General features: G+C 47.1%; 1 protein-coding gene across 1 annotated transcript in view; it reads right to left on the reverse strand.

Annotated features, from left to right (window-relative positions):
- PRKDC (protein kinase, DNA-activated, catalytic subunit) overlaps positions 1-16,571 on the reverse strand; it is a 3,362,625-nt gene that overhangs the window by 2,370,740 nt on the left and 975,314 nt on the right. The window contains exon 31 of the mRNA XM_069621025.1: positions 8,367-8,621. Coding sequence (XP_069477126.1) covers positions 8,367-8,621 — 255 coding nt within the window. The remainder of the gene's footprint in view (positions 1-8,366; positions 8,622-16,571) is intronic.

The following is a 16,571-nucleotide window of genomic DNA, read 5'->3' on the forward strand; positions in this document are numbered from 1 at the left end:
CCATGCAGTCGTGGCGTGCCGCCTCATAGGGGGAGCTGCCAGCATCATGCGAGCGCTAACAGAGCCCCAAGCCATCCAAATGGCGCAAACTGCAATGCCATTGCAGCCACTCTAGCAGGCGGAGTATCAAGAAAATCCTGTAAGGCGCCTGACCACAGCTCATGCATATCCACCTTCACCATGGTCGCACTTGCACATTTGGGAGCGCAGCACCACACACCATCGGAACCCCTCTGCCCCAGCCGCCCTGTGAGCGCCACGTATTATCCTTCTCTAGCTGCACACACGCCCAAATCAGGGATTCAGTCGGATGGCTTGGCAGCCTCCACTTCCCTCAAACCTGTAGCCGTCGGCCATAACGAACGGAGCCCACCTATCGCTAACACTTACGCTAGCAGCCCACTGGCACCAAGGCCCAATCTTACCACAGCAGTGAAAAGGAAAATTCCACTAACCCCACCTCATAGCATGCCACCTTACCGCACAATAACTACCACCCCAATCTCTATGGCATCCAGAAACACCAGTCTTGCATACAGAACTGCCAAAATCAGCCCTTCCCACCTCCCATCTAGTCTGCATAGAAGGAATTGCCACCTCAGCCTCAGATCGCACCCCAACCTTGAGCATTTTACAAAGAACATGCCACCAGGGTTAGCTCAACCAGATGTTAGTAGTCACCGTTTTAGGAAAACTAAGCTACCCTGCATGGCAACAAACAGCTCTCACCTCTCTAACAACCCCTATTCCCCACCTGCCAAGACTCTTTGACCTATCAGGACCCTGAACTGGCAACTTCAAGCGACTAGATCAGACCCGATACCACTTGAGCCGAAAGCAATCCCACTTTGCCCCCTACTCAAAGGAGCCTTCTTCAATACTAGCTCAATCCTCGCCCATGCCCTCGATACCAACGACCTAATCACCACCCAAAACCCAGACTTGCGAGCCATCACCGAAACCCGGCTCAACCAAACCTCTTCCTGAAGGCTTCACTATACTGAGACGAGACATGAGGGGTGGAAGCGTAGCACTTATCTTTAGAGACTCCATCCATATTAGACCTGTTGACAGGCCTTTGGATGAGAACTGTGAGCTCCTCGCCATGAAGCTCACCTCGTCACACTCAGATTGCACCACCATCCATATGATCTATCGACCCCCTGGTCCTAAGTACAGCCTTTGAGGCAAACCTCTTGCACATGATGGGGGAGAACATCAAACCCACATCCAGTATCATACTCTTGGAGGACTGGAACCTAGGCCTCAATGACCCCACTGATGCAACTGCTGCTTCCGTAGCCAAAGCACTATTCCCCACCTAGCACTTCTCACCTTCTTCCATGTACCTGCGCGATCTGAATGGCACAAGGCCTAGTAAGTTGTTTTGTCCTCCTTCTGTTTCCCCCTCCTTGTCTTGTCACGTCTAGAAGCTCATGTGTACAGGTGCGTTATAAATGACATATCATATAATATCAGACTTAGGGCTCAAACACTGTCACCAACCCTACGCACATTAAAAGCAGAACTCTAGACTGGAAAGCCTATGTGAGAAACCTGCGCCTACAAGTGTCGGGTTTCCTGGTAGCGCGAGCATCAGAATTTTCAGGTGGGATTGAGCCCAAGACTAAAAGTGCTTCATTTACAACAAGAACATTATTCTTTGTGTGAACCGTAATGACACATTAAAGGCCCGAATTTGAAAAAGGCGCAGGTTGTATGCCGAAACACGTGTCATCCAAGAGATACTGAAAATTCAAAATAAAAAACTTTATCAAATACAACAGAACTTTTGGATTTGTCATTCATAGCAAAAGGAAATACACCAGTAATTTATCTTGCCGCAAATGAGTGCAGGCACAGTTGCAACTTTTCCTACAATTATAAAATTATAATAAAAAATGCACATCTTAATAATGTGTTGTTGTGGGATCTTGAGCAGCAGTCTCCCGTATCAGATGAACATGAATTACTTAATCTTGCCAGCAGTAATCACCTGGAGAAAAGCTTGCAGTTGCTTATGGACAGAGTCGATGTAATGAACCAAGATATTATTAAGTTCAACACTTATTTGACAAACTCTAGCAAGCAGCAGAAACAAAAGCATCAGTACCAACAAAGACGTGAACAAGAAAACATGCAGCGTGCAACTCGAGGAGAGACGCTCTTGCCAGAGGAAGACATGACTAAACTATTCAAACCCCCACTTCACCCTCCCAGATTGGATTTGCTGCTTATTGCTGGTCAAATTAACACGTATTGTCAGAATTTCAAGGAGTTCACTGCTCAGAGCCTTGGTATACTTTTTATGGCTGAAGCTCTTCAAGGCCAAAACAGTTAGAGAAACCTTGCAAACTAGAGAAACCTGTGCAAATAAATATAAATGTTAATCTTTCAGAGAACATACAATCAAAAACCGCTCAAAGAACTTCTGTTACTTTTTATGATGCAAGAGCACCCAACAAATTAACCAATAATGAAAATAAACCTACATTTTGACATGTTAAAAAAAAAAAAAAAGATTTGTGAATGGTACAGATGAAGATTGTGTTGAAAGCCATAGTGAACCCGGCTGAGGGAGGCTAACAGTCTGAGCCCGAACGAGGGGGAGCTCAGGGGTGACGAACTATCACCCTAATACAGAGAAGAAGTTTTTGTTGAACTTTTGGTTAGACATTTTGAATATAACAAACCCTCAAAAGCAGATGAACATAACTTTCAGGGGTTAGAATATCATTAGAGAACTTTCTGGGATCTGTGCCCGGAAGATGGGGGTTCAGGGGGGAAAGGTATCACCCAACGTGCAAGTTGAAAGGAACTTTTTGTTTATTATTTGAAGACATCACGTCCGGCAAGATACTTTTTTGTGTAAGAAAAGACGTAACCACCAAAGGCGCTGACAAGCTGAGAATGGAACTGTTAGCTCGTGCTTGGAAAGCTCAAGCGTGTGGTCACCACAGAATCTGCTTCACCTTCTCGCAGCAGAAACACCAGACCCCTAGACTAGTCACGCCCAATCCCTGTCACGTAACATCTGGAAGATATCCAAAGAAACCATCTCCCCCCTCCTCACTCCGGTCCGCCCAGAACTTCTCAAGTTCAAAGATCCAGATGTATTAGTTGATGTCTACACCACCAGCACTCTAACCAATGCAGTAAACGTGGTAGCTCCACTACTTTGGAGGAAATTCATACCAGCTAGCCATGTCAATTCCTGGTTCACCGAAGACCTCCAGGTCCTGCGCAATAGAAGCTGAAGACACATGGAAAAAAGAGCCCTCAGCCACTTTCAAATCTGCATTTAACAGGATAGCTATAGAATACAAGCAGGCTATTCTTACTACAAAAGCTTATTCTTACAACAAAAGAATAGCTAATGCCAACTCTAACCACCAGGAAATATTTTAAATCCTCAGGGAATTAGAATCAACTTCACCCTGCCCCCCCCCCCGTGCCCCCACCACCATCTCCAAAGATGGTATCTGGTGCAGTAAGATCCAAGATGCCATGCGTCTAAAAATCTGCACCCTCCAGCAGAAAATCAAGGATAAACAAGCACTAACTAAAGTACTCCCCTGTCACTTTATTGCAACCAAAGTGCCCAAGCCAGCTCAATTCCGCTTTAGAGAAATCTTGGAACTACAAACGGCCAACATCCTCAAAAATGTAAAACCGTCCAGGTGCAAAGGGGACATCTGCCCAGCTAACATTATTAAAGACTACACAGAATCCCTAATACCATTAATTACCACATTCATCAACGCCTCTTTCACAAGTAGCCAAGTCCAGACTAGCCTCAAAGAATTCTGGGTCCTCCCACTGCTAAAAGAAAACCGACACTCGACCCGTCTATCCCAAACTACCGCCCCATTACCACGGTACCATTCCTCCTAAAAATTCTAGACAGGGCTGCTTACACTCAAATGCAATCCTACTTCGAAAACAGCCAGATCCTAGGGATGCGCCAATCAGGCTTCAGACCGGGCCACAGCACAGATTCAGCAATCCTTGATTTAAAAAAATCAGCTGGACATGTGCAAAGATGAGGGGAAACATGCGTTCCTCCTCCCCGCGCTCCTCTTCCTCCTCCTACTACTACTACTACTACTTGACCTCTCAGATGCCTACGACCTGGTGAACCACAATACCCTATGTCTCCACCTCACAGACGTGGCTAACTTCTCACTCGAAGCAACATCATGGGTAGCATCTTTCCTGGAAGGAAGATCCACCAGAATGTTCTACGAACTGGCCAGCGCACCACCCATACCTACCCCCTGCGGCGTCCCTCAAGGTTCCTGCATCTCCCCGGCCCTCTACAAAGCTATCACCAAGCCGCTCTTCGACCTTCCGGACGACATCAGCATTTGTCGATAAATCCATCTCTGCTGTCAGGCAACTACAAGGATGACTCCCTCACCATTAGCAGCATATACTCAACAATTCAGGCCTGGGTGGCAGAAAACTAACTGTTAACAGAACTTAAACTACAGACAATCCAGAACAATGCCCTATGAGCCGCACTCAACATCCTGAGGAGAGACCACATCTCTGCCATGAGAAAAAAAGTGCACTGGCTCCTATTTTCGAGAAAGGATAATCTTTACAAATGTATATCTAACACAGCGCACCAGTACTTGTCGCAATAAATCGTGAGATCCATACTGTAAGGAACTAATGGTGGCAACAGTAAAGACAGACAAGTGATCACAGTTCAAGGGTATTTATTAAACTGTGTGCAGGTTGGAAAAACGCATAATCTAAACCTAAATCTAAGATGGGAGCAAGCGTTGAGCATCAAATGAAAATAAGGCAGTCCTAATGTCGTTGTGTCAAATAACAAAGGGCCCATGCTAAGAAACCTATTGTCAAACCTTACAACTAATACAAAAAGGGGTGTGGGATAGTTCTCAAGAAAAGAAAGAAGTGTTCACAAATCAGGATGAGATAGCCTGGGGACTCCCTTCCCCACGTTTTGAGCACGGGATAAGGTGGGACTTGAGAGCACAGCACACTTCAAGCTTTCCCCAGCACGAGACGACAGTTCCGGTTTCAACGGCTCAGAAGCCTCGACAGCCAACTCTCTTTTCCACAAAAGTCTTGTGTCTTTGAGGATCAGAAAAATAAACACACACAAAGTTACTTTTCACAGATTCTTCGGGTAATGGATTCACTCCTAGATTCCCCTCTTCCGGGTGCTGACCTTTCACAAATTTAGTTCCACAAATCAAAATAAACAGTTCCCTTTTGTGGGTTTCAGGTGATGACTTTCACCCTGGGATTCCCCCCCCCCCCCTTCTGGGCGCAAAATCCCTAGAACATTCTTTACTAATGTCAGGACCTCAGATAGCTTTGTTCTCTTGCTTTCGAGGGCCTGTCAGGTTCCGAAGTATCGAAACCAAAAGTTCAATCACAGCATTTTCTTCTCTTTACTTGGATGACAGTTCTTAACCCCTGGATCCCCCTCTTTCGGGCGCTGACCCTTCGCTTACTTTCAGCCTCCCTCCACCAGATTCACTCTTGCTTTTCTTTCCTTCAACAATCTTAATGTCTTTCGAAACAGTTCCAGTGGACATCCCTTGGCCGGGTTCACTCTTGTCAACACACTGTTTCTTGGGACTTTAGACTTGCCCCCTGCTCGTCAGCATCTCTCTTCCGGGTTCAATCCTGCCAACTTCATATTCGCATTCGCTATCACTGCTTGCAGGATTCACTTCCCTTGCTTTCTCACAGTTCTTAAGTCAAAGGCTTTCGACTGGGCCCAGGTACTTGCCCACCCTGCCATTCACATGCACAGCCACCTGGCAGCCCTTTCACTTAGGTTCTGTATCTGTAACCCTACAGCCCCCCCTTTTTCCCTGCACTTATCAGACACCCGTGGTCTGTAACTTTTGTTGTTTTCCTTCATATGCTCAGTACTTTCCACCTCCTCCCTGCCGCCCTGCACTTTCCACCTTCCCTCTCCCTTGCTAGTAAGATGGTTGTTTCTGTTCTCCCTTGTTCCCCTGCGTTACCTTGAGGGGCGCCGGTGTTCGCCTCTGAGCAAGGTTTCTTTGTTATCAAACTTTAAACCAATTCCGGTGAAACAAGGAATCACATCAGTACTTTATATGACTGCTTTGGAACTATGCTCCTCTTTCTCTGGATAATCTTCTCCAGAAGGGCAGCCTGTTTTCCACCTTTCCTTCGCCTCTACACAAACAACCAAGTAGTGACCAGGACATGATATCAGTCTGCTTCTATCTTGGCTCTGGCAATGTGGGTTTATGTCACCTGATGATCTGTATTTTCCAAAACATAAGCAGCAAGTCTTACAATTCTTGGGTTTCCCAATATTCCCCTCTCGCCCTGAGCAATGTTTACTCTATTGGTATTGCTGAGTTTTTAAATACTCTTGGCTTGAAGGTTTTTGTTTCTATTAAAGCTTCCCCACAGGGATTTGGGCCTTCCACAAACTCACACGCTTGCTTCCATAGTTATATTAATTCAATAAGTATAACTTGTTTATTTCTAATAGTTCGGTGCTCAAAATTGTAATCACTGCTAGATTTACTCACACAGGAGTGAAAGTGCCTGCTGTGAACACGCGAATAGGTTGGAGTGCTCCAAAGGCACTTGTAAGCAGTGAACTCACCGGGTAAGTCGCTCGCTCACGCTCTGCTTGGTGTTCACAGGTTTTCTGTTGTTGTGGCTCCTCGCGCAATGGTAAACAGCCTCCTCTGGTCCACCTCTGCTCATGCCACTTGGAAATGGAGCATCCGCCGCTCCGGAGAGGGTCAGGTGCAACCCAGCCACCTGTAACCTCTATAAAGGGCACACTTCCTTCACTATTTCTGCTTCCCGCTGCGTGACATTTGCACAACGAATCTTCAATGGGCAAGCATCCATTCCTCCCGCTTCCCGCTACGTGGCCTACGCAACACGGACAACTCGAGACAAAGACCCTCTCAGGACCTGCCACAGCTTCTGGCATTACAGTAGTCCCAGCACCATTTCTCACTTCCAGCTTCACTTTCAGCTGCATATACGGCCGGCATTGCTTTTTCCTCTACTGCTGCTCCAATGCCTGCACCTGAGGGGACATTTTAAGCCTCTCAGTCTCCCTCAGGTGTAGGTCATCTACACTAATTAGCTGACCGCTCCTACAGCAGTGTTCCTCCGCATCCCTCTTCCTCGTCCCAGTACTGAGGGAACTATGGGACTTGAAGACCTTGCCAACAGATTACGCTCTCTACAATATTTATGAGTATTACACAAATGATTCATCAGTCTTGTTTGGAAAGAGGATTAAGGCTTTCTAGATTTTGTGGTTATTATTCACAAACTTCCTTTCCTTACCCCCTTTTGAGATAGGGAAGTTCCGAGCTCTATGCGTTTGAGTGGGGGTTTCTGGCTTATTTTACCCACCTTAAGGTATTCAACATGTGGAACAGCTAGGTTATTGTGGCAAAAAACGATTATAGACTTTGGCATGTGTGATATATCTTCCTTAGAGGAAGGCAAATACTGTCTCGTCCAATGGATTTCTCTCAATTCCCTGAGCCTTTTCTCCTCCCAGGTGATCCTCTCACAGAACATCACTCCCAAGGTCAGGATCAAGAAGCTTCTGCCTTTCCCTGGCCACCTCAGAGGAGACGTTAGGCAGGGTTTTAGTAAGGGATCCGTAGGATTCATCACAGCACTCAGTCTTCTGGTGCGTGCATGAGGCTAACAATCCAACAAAAATTACCCAGGCCACCATTTTGGAGGGCCACATGCTGCTTACTGCCCTTGGACAGTAGCCTCTTGGAATCTAGACATGCCTGCACGCCTCACCTCAGCTGGGACTTCTTCACAAAGTCCAAAATGGCAGGCAGAAGCAGCAGTCGGGTGGTAGTTGTTCAGAGATGCGGCATACATCCGATTCCCTCAATGGCAGATATCCGCCACTGGACACAGCCAAAGTTAAATACAGAGATGGGAGCTGCCACCATACCACTATAAACTGCAGCAGGAGGCATTTTTCCATTTAGGTGAAAGGCCAGACTTCAGATGGGTGGCATGCTGATGTATGAGAGACAGGGTCGCAAAGAGATACCCTCACTAAGCCAGTAACCTCTGAAACAGAGGATCCTCGATGCGGAGCGGCACAGTGCCCCCTGCTGGGAGAAAAAATGTGCTAATGGCAGGAATGAATATCCAAGATGAGGAATCCGTGAGAGGCCAAAATCCATTAGCAATGCTTACTTGTGAGAACCAAATTCATCGGATTGCTGTAAATCAACCAATATGTAATAGGAAAAGCTTTCTCTGGAAGGTATGTAAAATCTTTTTCAATTGAAGTAGCCATTCGCATCTGAGTCATAGTTTTTCATAATCTTACTCACCTAATATTGCTTGTGGTTTGACCACACGCATGCCAATAAATGTGTTGTAGCAGTCGAGAGCCGCCAAAAACATGTCCATCCACTGCACAACAGAGCTCAAGCTGAAAGGTTCCAGTAGATCATGCAGTGTGGGTTGAGACATGATCCCAGTATGCTTATTACCAATATTGCCAGCCCCTTCAAATCGCTTTATTAGGAAAGATATTCCTTCATTTTTCATTGCATTGTCCAACCAGGCAGATGGAGATTTGTTTCCTGAAAGATAATATGCAATATGCATTTATGTTCAAGTTAAAACTAGTTGTTCGAACTGGTTTAAAAATGCAAAAGATAAAAATGCACTTTTTAGAAAAGAAACAGACAACAAAGCAAAGAAGAAAAGGAGCATACAGAAATCAATGGAGTCGTTGCCCTCACTAGCATATTGTTATGTCAGATGAATGGCTTATTTAATTCTGTTGCTGAGGTACAAACTTAGGTAGCGAAGTAGGAAAGGAACTGCAAAATGACACCCAAAAGCATGGTCTTGATGAACTAGCGGAACTACTCGCAAGCAATTACAAAAAAGCACTGCAGACAAGATAGATTAACTATTTCATGTACAGTAAAAAATTGACTGCAAATGTAACTTTTAAAAGGTTATTTTCAATTTAAATGAGCACAATGTGAACTCAGGAGCAGTGCTTAGGGGAGCACAAGTTAAGATTGCTTTGGGAACCATAGTGTTAAAGCTCCAGTGTAAAATGAGGCAGACATCGCTAACACGAAGGCACACTGTTTTATTTACAAGTCAAGCTGTAATTAAAGGCATTCCCATTACCACCCCCTCCAGTCAACCTCTCCATCTGTTGTCATCAAAGAACCACCTGTTGCCCCCAACAACCACAGAAGAGAATGTGAAACTGGAACACAGAACAGGGAGGTAGATCATTTAGGCGAAAAGGGTTATTAAAAGATTGCACAAGATGAGGTGAGCAAGAGTATGAGTATGACTAAGTCTTGAAATACTCAATGCAAATGAGACAGATTAAACAAATAGAACACATCTCCTTTCCTTTATCCAAGAAGATGAATGAAGAAGAGAATGTGAGTAAAAAAGAATGCGACAGAAAAAAAGATAAAATACTAATGAGGCAGGCAGGTAGATCATGCATACAGCTGCATTCTGTTATCCTACTTCTTTGAGAGAAAAGTTGGCACTCTATTCTTGTTCCACACACCTCCAGCGTAGGCATATACTGCACAACCATCATGCGATGGGTGTCTTTCCAGGGTAATTTCCTGTTACACGAATGACAAAATTTAAAGGGTGTCCTCTCCATAGCAGAGGTAGACGGCAGCCAGACCAAAGAGGGAAAAAAAGGGAAAAGGAAATGCATTCTCAAAAAAAGAATCAACCCAGGTCCCCAATCTCCCTACTGCAAGGGCCTGGCCAGAGGGCCGAGGACACGCAGTCGACAGACGTCGATCAGCACACCAGTCGCCAAGCAGTAGTGGATGTCTTCGGTGGAAGTCCACAAAGCAGTCATCAAAAAGAAGTCAGGAGACTAGACGACCATAGGTCGTGGGACAAGTAACAATATTGAGCAATATCAACTCTTGCAAGATCCGCATAAGGCGAGCAACTAGTTGGGTGGAAAAAAAACAATCTGAGGGACCTCGGCGCTTGAGGGATTTTGGGTACACCACACGGCACATTATGGATACTGTTACAGTCACGCCCATGTCGCAGTCCCCTTTCGATCTTCGAAAGAAAGATGCAATACTCTGCGATTACCACTAGATGTCAGCCTATATGCACAGCATGTGATTCTAAGCAGATTAACAAGCATCATAAACACATATGAATAATAACACTTTGTACTTGAAATAAATATTAAAAGAATGGCAAATATACACACTCTATATGGTACCACACATTACTTAAATCCAGTAATAGATGCACTAGCTGAAGAACTTTTTTAAATAGGCATTTGGATTCTTAAGTGAGGTGTAACAGCATAGAATAGGGAAGAACGGCAGGTTAGTTGTGAACAGTGGCAGAATACTTTCTTTAGCTTAGATAGATAATTCTGAGAGAGGATCCCCGACAACCTGTAATGGAAAAGTTTGGTTGTAACTTATGTTGTCTTGTACAGCCCAGTCCAATAATGTTCAATAACCGTGTGCTTTCTTTTAAAAGGTTCTACCACCCCAAAATACCTGAGAGGCCATAGGAGAACAGGATCCAAGACGACTTTGGGACCCCTAGATGACGCCTGAGGCTAGAAGATGCTTTTCCTGGTCACAGTACCTTTTGGTGCCTTGGCAGGCAAATTGGCAGAGTTTCTCGGCTTTACTTGACGATTACCTCCGAGGATGGACCCCCTTTGGAAGAAGGAGCCACTGGGATCCTGAGTCCAAGAATAAAAAGGAACCAAAGTCTTTCTGAAGTGCAGCAGTTTTACTCTTCGCACTGCTCTCCTTTGGTCGACGATTTCTCAGACTGTAGAGGTCCTGTGAAGATGAAACTTGCTGTGGGCTCCTTAAAGGCTGGGCAGATGAAAGGAATGGAAGGTTGGGGAGTGCACTCCAGAGATCTTCACGCAAGAGGCCTTTGGCTCCCAGAGGAGAAGTCACTCCACATCAACATCTTGGTGCTCTGCGCAGTGTTCTGGGCCCTCGGGTCTTTTCTTCCGTCCCTCAAGGGCAAGGTGATGAGGATCTTCACCGACAACACCACCACGATGTTCTACATCCGGAAGCAGGGCGGAACCAGATTCCCTGCCCTATCCAAGGAAGCCCAGGATCTGTGGCATTGGGCCGTCGCCCAAGGGATGTTTCTGGTGCCTATTCATCTTGCTGGAATAAAAAACACAATCGCCGACTCACTCAGCAGAGAGCTTTGCTCGTGCCACGAGTGGGAACTACGCCAGGATCAAGTGGATCAACTCTTCCGACGATGGGGCGAACCCAAATCGATCTCTTCGCGACGGCGACGAATTCCAAGTACCGGAGGTTCGCCAGCAGGTTCCCCCAGCTGAGGAGCATGGGCGATGCTTACCCGTCCCCCTGGGACGACCTATTTCTTTATGCGTTCCCTCCGCTGCCGTTGCTGCTCCGGCTCATCAACCAGCTCAAGAGGTCCCGGTGCAGAATGATCCTCGTCGCACCGGCGTGGCCGAGACAGATCTGGTTCCCGGACCTTCTGGACTTGTCAACGTCCACACCAGTCAAGCTGCCGACGGACGCAGATCTTCTCTCCAGAGAAGGAGGCGCCATTCTTCACCACAACCCGGAGTCGCTGAATTTGCAGGCCTGGCTCCTGCAGCACTAGAGTTTGGAGGGTACGACATCCCGGCCGACTGCAGAGAGGTTCTTGCAAAGGCCAGGGCGTCCTCAACTCTCAAGTGCTACGGACATAAATGGAAGAGGTTCTCTGTCTGGTGCCTTGCACAGAAGATTAACCCTCTGCAGATTACAGCCCCTCAAGTATTGCCGTACCTACTGTCATTGGCCAAGGCTGGACTAGCTCACGCTTCCATCAAGATATATCTGGCCGCCATCTCACGATACACCAGAACTACGGGACGGGCATCCTTGTGGTCTCATCGACTGGCGAAGGAATTTATAAAAGGATTGTTCCGATCATTCCCGCCGGTGAAGGCCCCTGCCCCGGCGTGGGAGCTCAACGTGGTGCTGACCAGGCTCATGGGGGCCCCATTTGAGCCTATGCATTTGGCACCGTTGAAGTTTCTGTCGTGGAAGACAGCGTTTCTCGTGGCCATCACCTCAGCACGACGAGAGATCCAGGCCCTATCTTGCAAGACGCCATACTTGACGTTTCTCGACACAAGGGTGGTGCTCAGGACGCACCCCTCCTTCATGCCCAAGGTGACTTCCACCTCAACGAACCCTTGGTGTTGCCAGTTTTCTCCCCGTCGCCGGCTGAAAGGACTCTGCACTCGCTGGACGTAGCTAGAGTGCTGAAGTTCTACGTGCACCGCACGAAGAGTTTTCGGAAGACATCACAGCTGTTCGTGAACTTTGGGACTGTGAATCAAGGGAAGGCTCTCTCGAAGACTTCCATTTCCAGATGGCTCTCCGGCTGCATCATGCACTGTCACCGGTTGGCAAACCGACCGCTGCCCGGCCGTCTGAGAGACCATTCGACCAGAGCGATCGCTGCTACCACGGCGTTCCTGTCTGGTGTGCCCCTGCTGGACATCTGCAGGGCTGCGACGTGGAGGTCAACGCACACCTTCACAAGATTCTACTACGTTGATCGGGATTCCAGGGAGGAGTCCAGGGTCGGCCAAGCAGTGCTGCGCAACCTGTTCGCTTAAGGTGAGCCTGGTGAGGAGGTAAGAGATGCTTAATGTTGAGTTGTTGTATTGCTTAATGTTGAGCCTGTTGCCACCTCCCGTGGTTGTGCATGTGTGTACTGCTATGTATTCCCTTATTCATGAGCATGTGAATCCATGCCAGACCCCATGCTGGAGAAGGAACAAGTTACTTACCTGTAACTGTAGTTCTCCAGCATGGGTCTGGCATGGATTCACATGCGAACCCTCCCGCCTACCCCTCTGCGGCTCTTCACTTGGTCATACTGCCACTTTACGTGCTACCAAATGTGAGGATGGCTGCCAGAGGCGGGGCTTAGGGAGAGGGCAGGGGGCAGTATGACCCAGAGACCAGTGATTGGTTACTACTAAGAAAGACAGACCAGAAACGAAACTGATACTGATTTTTTTCTATACCGAGGATTCCCGGCTTGACGACGGGGAATATTCATGAGCATGTGAATCCATGCCAGACCCCATGCTGGAAAAGCTTGCTTACACGCCTTGCTGATGTGAGTGGCACCAGAAGAACAAGTTACTTTCTTACCTGGTAACGTTCTTTATATGGGATTTTCCGACGACTTATTCCACATCTATGGCAGGTAATCACGACAGCTGTGCGGCTTCGGAAAATTTCGGCGTCTGCGTCCTACGTCGATGACGTCGGTACTCTGTCCTCGAGGGCCTCCGTTGAGCCGACTTCACCAGATGTTATAAGTAGGATGCACGACGCCCGTAGCCTCAGTTGTAGTTTTTTCCCAGAACGTGTGCCACCAATCTTCTGCCAGAATGACTACAGAAAGCCTTGCGGAAACGAAAGCTGCAATCGCATAAGAAATTCTGTAGAGGGGCAGGTAGGGAGGGAGCGATGTGGAATACGTCGTCGGAACATCCCATTGAAAGAACGTTACCAGGTAAGAAAGTAACTTGTTCTTCGAAGGGATTGGTTCCACTGACGTATTCCACATCTATGACAGACTCTCAAAGCAGTACCAACGTATGGAGGTGGGCAAAGAATTTAGAAATGTAGTATGCCCAATCAAATTGCAGAATAGAGGACTGCCTTACCAAAGGCTAAGTCTTGCCCATGGATAGAGTCCAGGGAATAGTGTTTTTATAAAAGTATGGACAGAGGCCCATGTGGCTGCTCCACAAATGTTACGAATGGGAACACCCCTCTACAGAGCAGTGGAGGCAGCCACACCCCTGGTAGAATGGGCCCTCAAGCCTACCGGAGGGTCCTTACCCGCCAGACGGTAGCATTCTGAGATGGTCAAGATAATCCATCTAGACAAGGTCTGCTTAGTAACAGCTTGACCCAAACGTCTTCCAACATATCCTACAAAGAGCTGATCGTCCACTCTGACCCGGGACATGCGTGAGATGTAAAAGCTTAACGCTCTCCTAGGATCCAACCTATGGAGCCTCTCCTCTTCCTTACCAGGATGCGGAGGAAGATAGAATGCCGGAAGAATGACCTTCTGGCTTAAATTAAATTCCGACACAACCTTCGGAAGAAAAGAAGGACGAACCCTAAGGACAACCCTGTCCTTATGTAACACCGTGAAGGGTGGCTTGGTGGAGAGTGCCTGCAACTCACTCACTCTGCAAGCGGAAGTAACCGCAACTAAAAATACAGTTTTAAAGGTCAACAGTCTCAAAGGACAAGAATGTAAAGGCTCAAACGGAGCTCCCATTAGGAATTTTAGAACCAAGTTCGAATCCCAACCGGGCACTTGGAAAGGTGATGGTGGGTACACATTAGTGAGGCCTTTCATAAACTGAGAATTTAAAGGAATCTTAAAATAAGAACACTCCTCAGATGAGCGCTTAAATATGGACAGCGCCGCCAGGTAACCTTTAATGTTACCCACTTGCAGGTCCTTGTGGGCTAACGAAAGCAAAAAAGACAGAACCACAGGAATGGCACATGAAAAAGGATCCACATTCTTAACCCTGCACCAGTCGCAGAACTTCCTCCAACAGCAACGGTAAAGGGACTTTGTTGCGGGCCTTCTGACCGAAATCAACACCTCCATCATGTCTGTTAGGGAGTATTCTCTGTTAAGGCTCATTTCCCAAACCTAGTGAGTCCGCTGGATTTTTGGGGTTTCTTTTTTTCTCCTGCTAAGAGTGAGACTCTTTTTCTCCCACTCTTAGGCATGATTTGAGAATGTCCTTTCACTGTAGATGTGTTTTATGGGCTATGGGGTCTTTTACGCCATAGGGCTTCATGTGTTTTTGGTATGTGTGTTACACAGCACCCTCAGTGCAGTAACACAGGGGTGTCACAGTGACCCCCAAACATAGACTCCATACCCTGGGACTGACTACTGTCTTCCAGGGCATGTAAAGTCACCATTGGCTTTACTAGTCTCAAATTGTGAACAGAACCAGTACAAACCATCATATTGTGGAAGCACTGGTAGGGGTAATTGGATTGCCCCGGGGTCTGTTTTCCAAGGGGGCACTGTCCAGTCCGCCCTTGTCAAGTTTCTGGCTGGTGGCAGTGGATACCACGCGAAATATTCCACTGGAATATTTCTTATGGGATTTTCCCATTGATTTTAAACGCACCACTTTTTGGTGCAATGTTAAAGATACCGCCGGGTTATTTATTTAATTTTTTATTCCCCGGTTGGGTCTTTTTGCCAGGACACGGTTTTAAAATGGCATTTGTGTTTGCCTCTGAAACTCTAACCCAAGTCGAGCCCTTTGTTCCACTTTTTGCCGGGCTTCGCCACAGAAGCCCTCCAAATAGTGCCACTCTGTCTGGGGTCTACAGGATGTGTGGGAGGGGGATTAGGCACCCTGGACTGAGTTGCCTTGGCAACTCAAGTCACACACTTGTGTGACTGGCCCAGTGGTGAGCCGCCCGGCTCACCACTTAGCATGTTTGAGTGACAGCTAGGCTGTTGAATGGGGGGTTTTCTGCATAAAAGCAGGGCTTTGGGGACTGGAACTTCAGAAGTCGCCACAGGACCTAAAGAATCCGATGAGGGGAGAAGCTGAGCCATCGACAACGACGACACCACCAGGGGGAACCCTGCTGTACGAACTCACCACTTCCCCAACGACAGAGGAGATCTTCTTCCAGGAGAGTCTTCTTCCCTTTGAGCTGGTGGGACCAACCAGTTTGCCTTTTACGCCTTCCTGGAACGTCTCGTGGTCGAATCGCCCGTGCCAAGCACCCCGGTGGCCGGATAGCCACGCTTCACCACTACCGTGAATAAAAGGATTGTACCTTTTAATCGGGAACTCTGCGGCTGGATTCTTCCCTGTCAGTGCAACGACCTCCAGCTTTCTTCCTCGTCGAGATCATCTCTTACCCTGGACGAAGCCACGACTTGCACCCACTGCCAGGAACAACTGCCACCGCTGGAGCTTTCTCACCATTTCAGGTACTGTGTCCCGCCTGGTCTCCCTTGCAACAGATTGTTCAAGGTGTCCCGTAAATCCTTGACTTTCTAACTGGGTTGACCTCAGACCTGCTAACTTTGCATTTCTGAACTGATTCAACCTCTTTTTGACTTTTCTGCAAAGTCTTTGAGTGCATTTCCACTGTGTGATCATGGGCACATTCCGCCTTGCTCTCTCCAAGAGTGGGTCTGGCCTATGAACTTTTTGCTCTACAGTAGACCCTGCCTTTCTTGACTTGCTGTGGTTTCTTAAAAGTGTTGGTACTGTGTTATTTTCCTACTCTGCCTTTTCTCTCCCTTTTTAAATGAATTATTGGAGTGCCATCTACGGTTACACGCTCACCTCTGTTTTGCTAAATAAGTGGTGTCTTAACCTAGACTAGTTGAATAATTAATTAGGGAGGTGTATATACTTATAGTGACTGTGTTTGAACTTGCTTGATATATTAGTGCCAGTATATTTT

The sequence above is a fragment of the Ambystoma mexicanum genome, chromosome 5q (assembly GCF_040938575.1).
Source record: "Ambystoma mexicanum isolate Mex_15411 chromosome 5q, UKY_AmexF1_1, whole genome shotgun sequence".
Lineage (NCBI taxonomy): Eukaryota > Metazoa > Chordata > Amphibia > Caudata > Ambystomatidae > Ambystoma > Ambystoma mexicanum.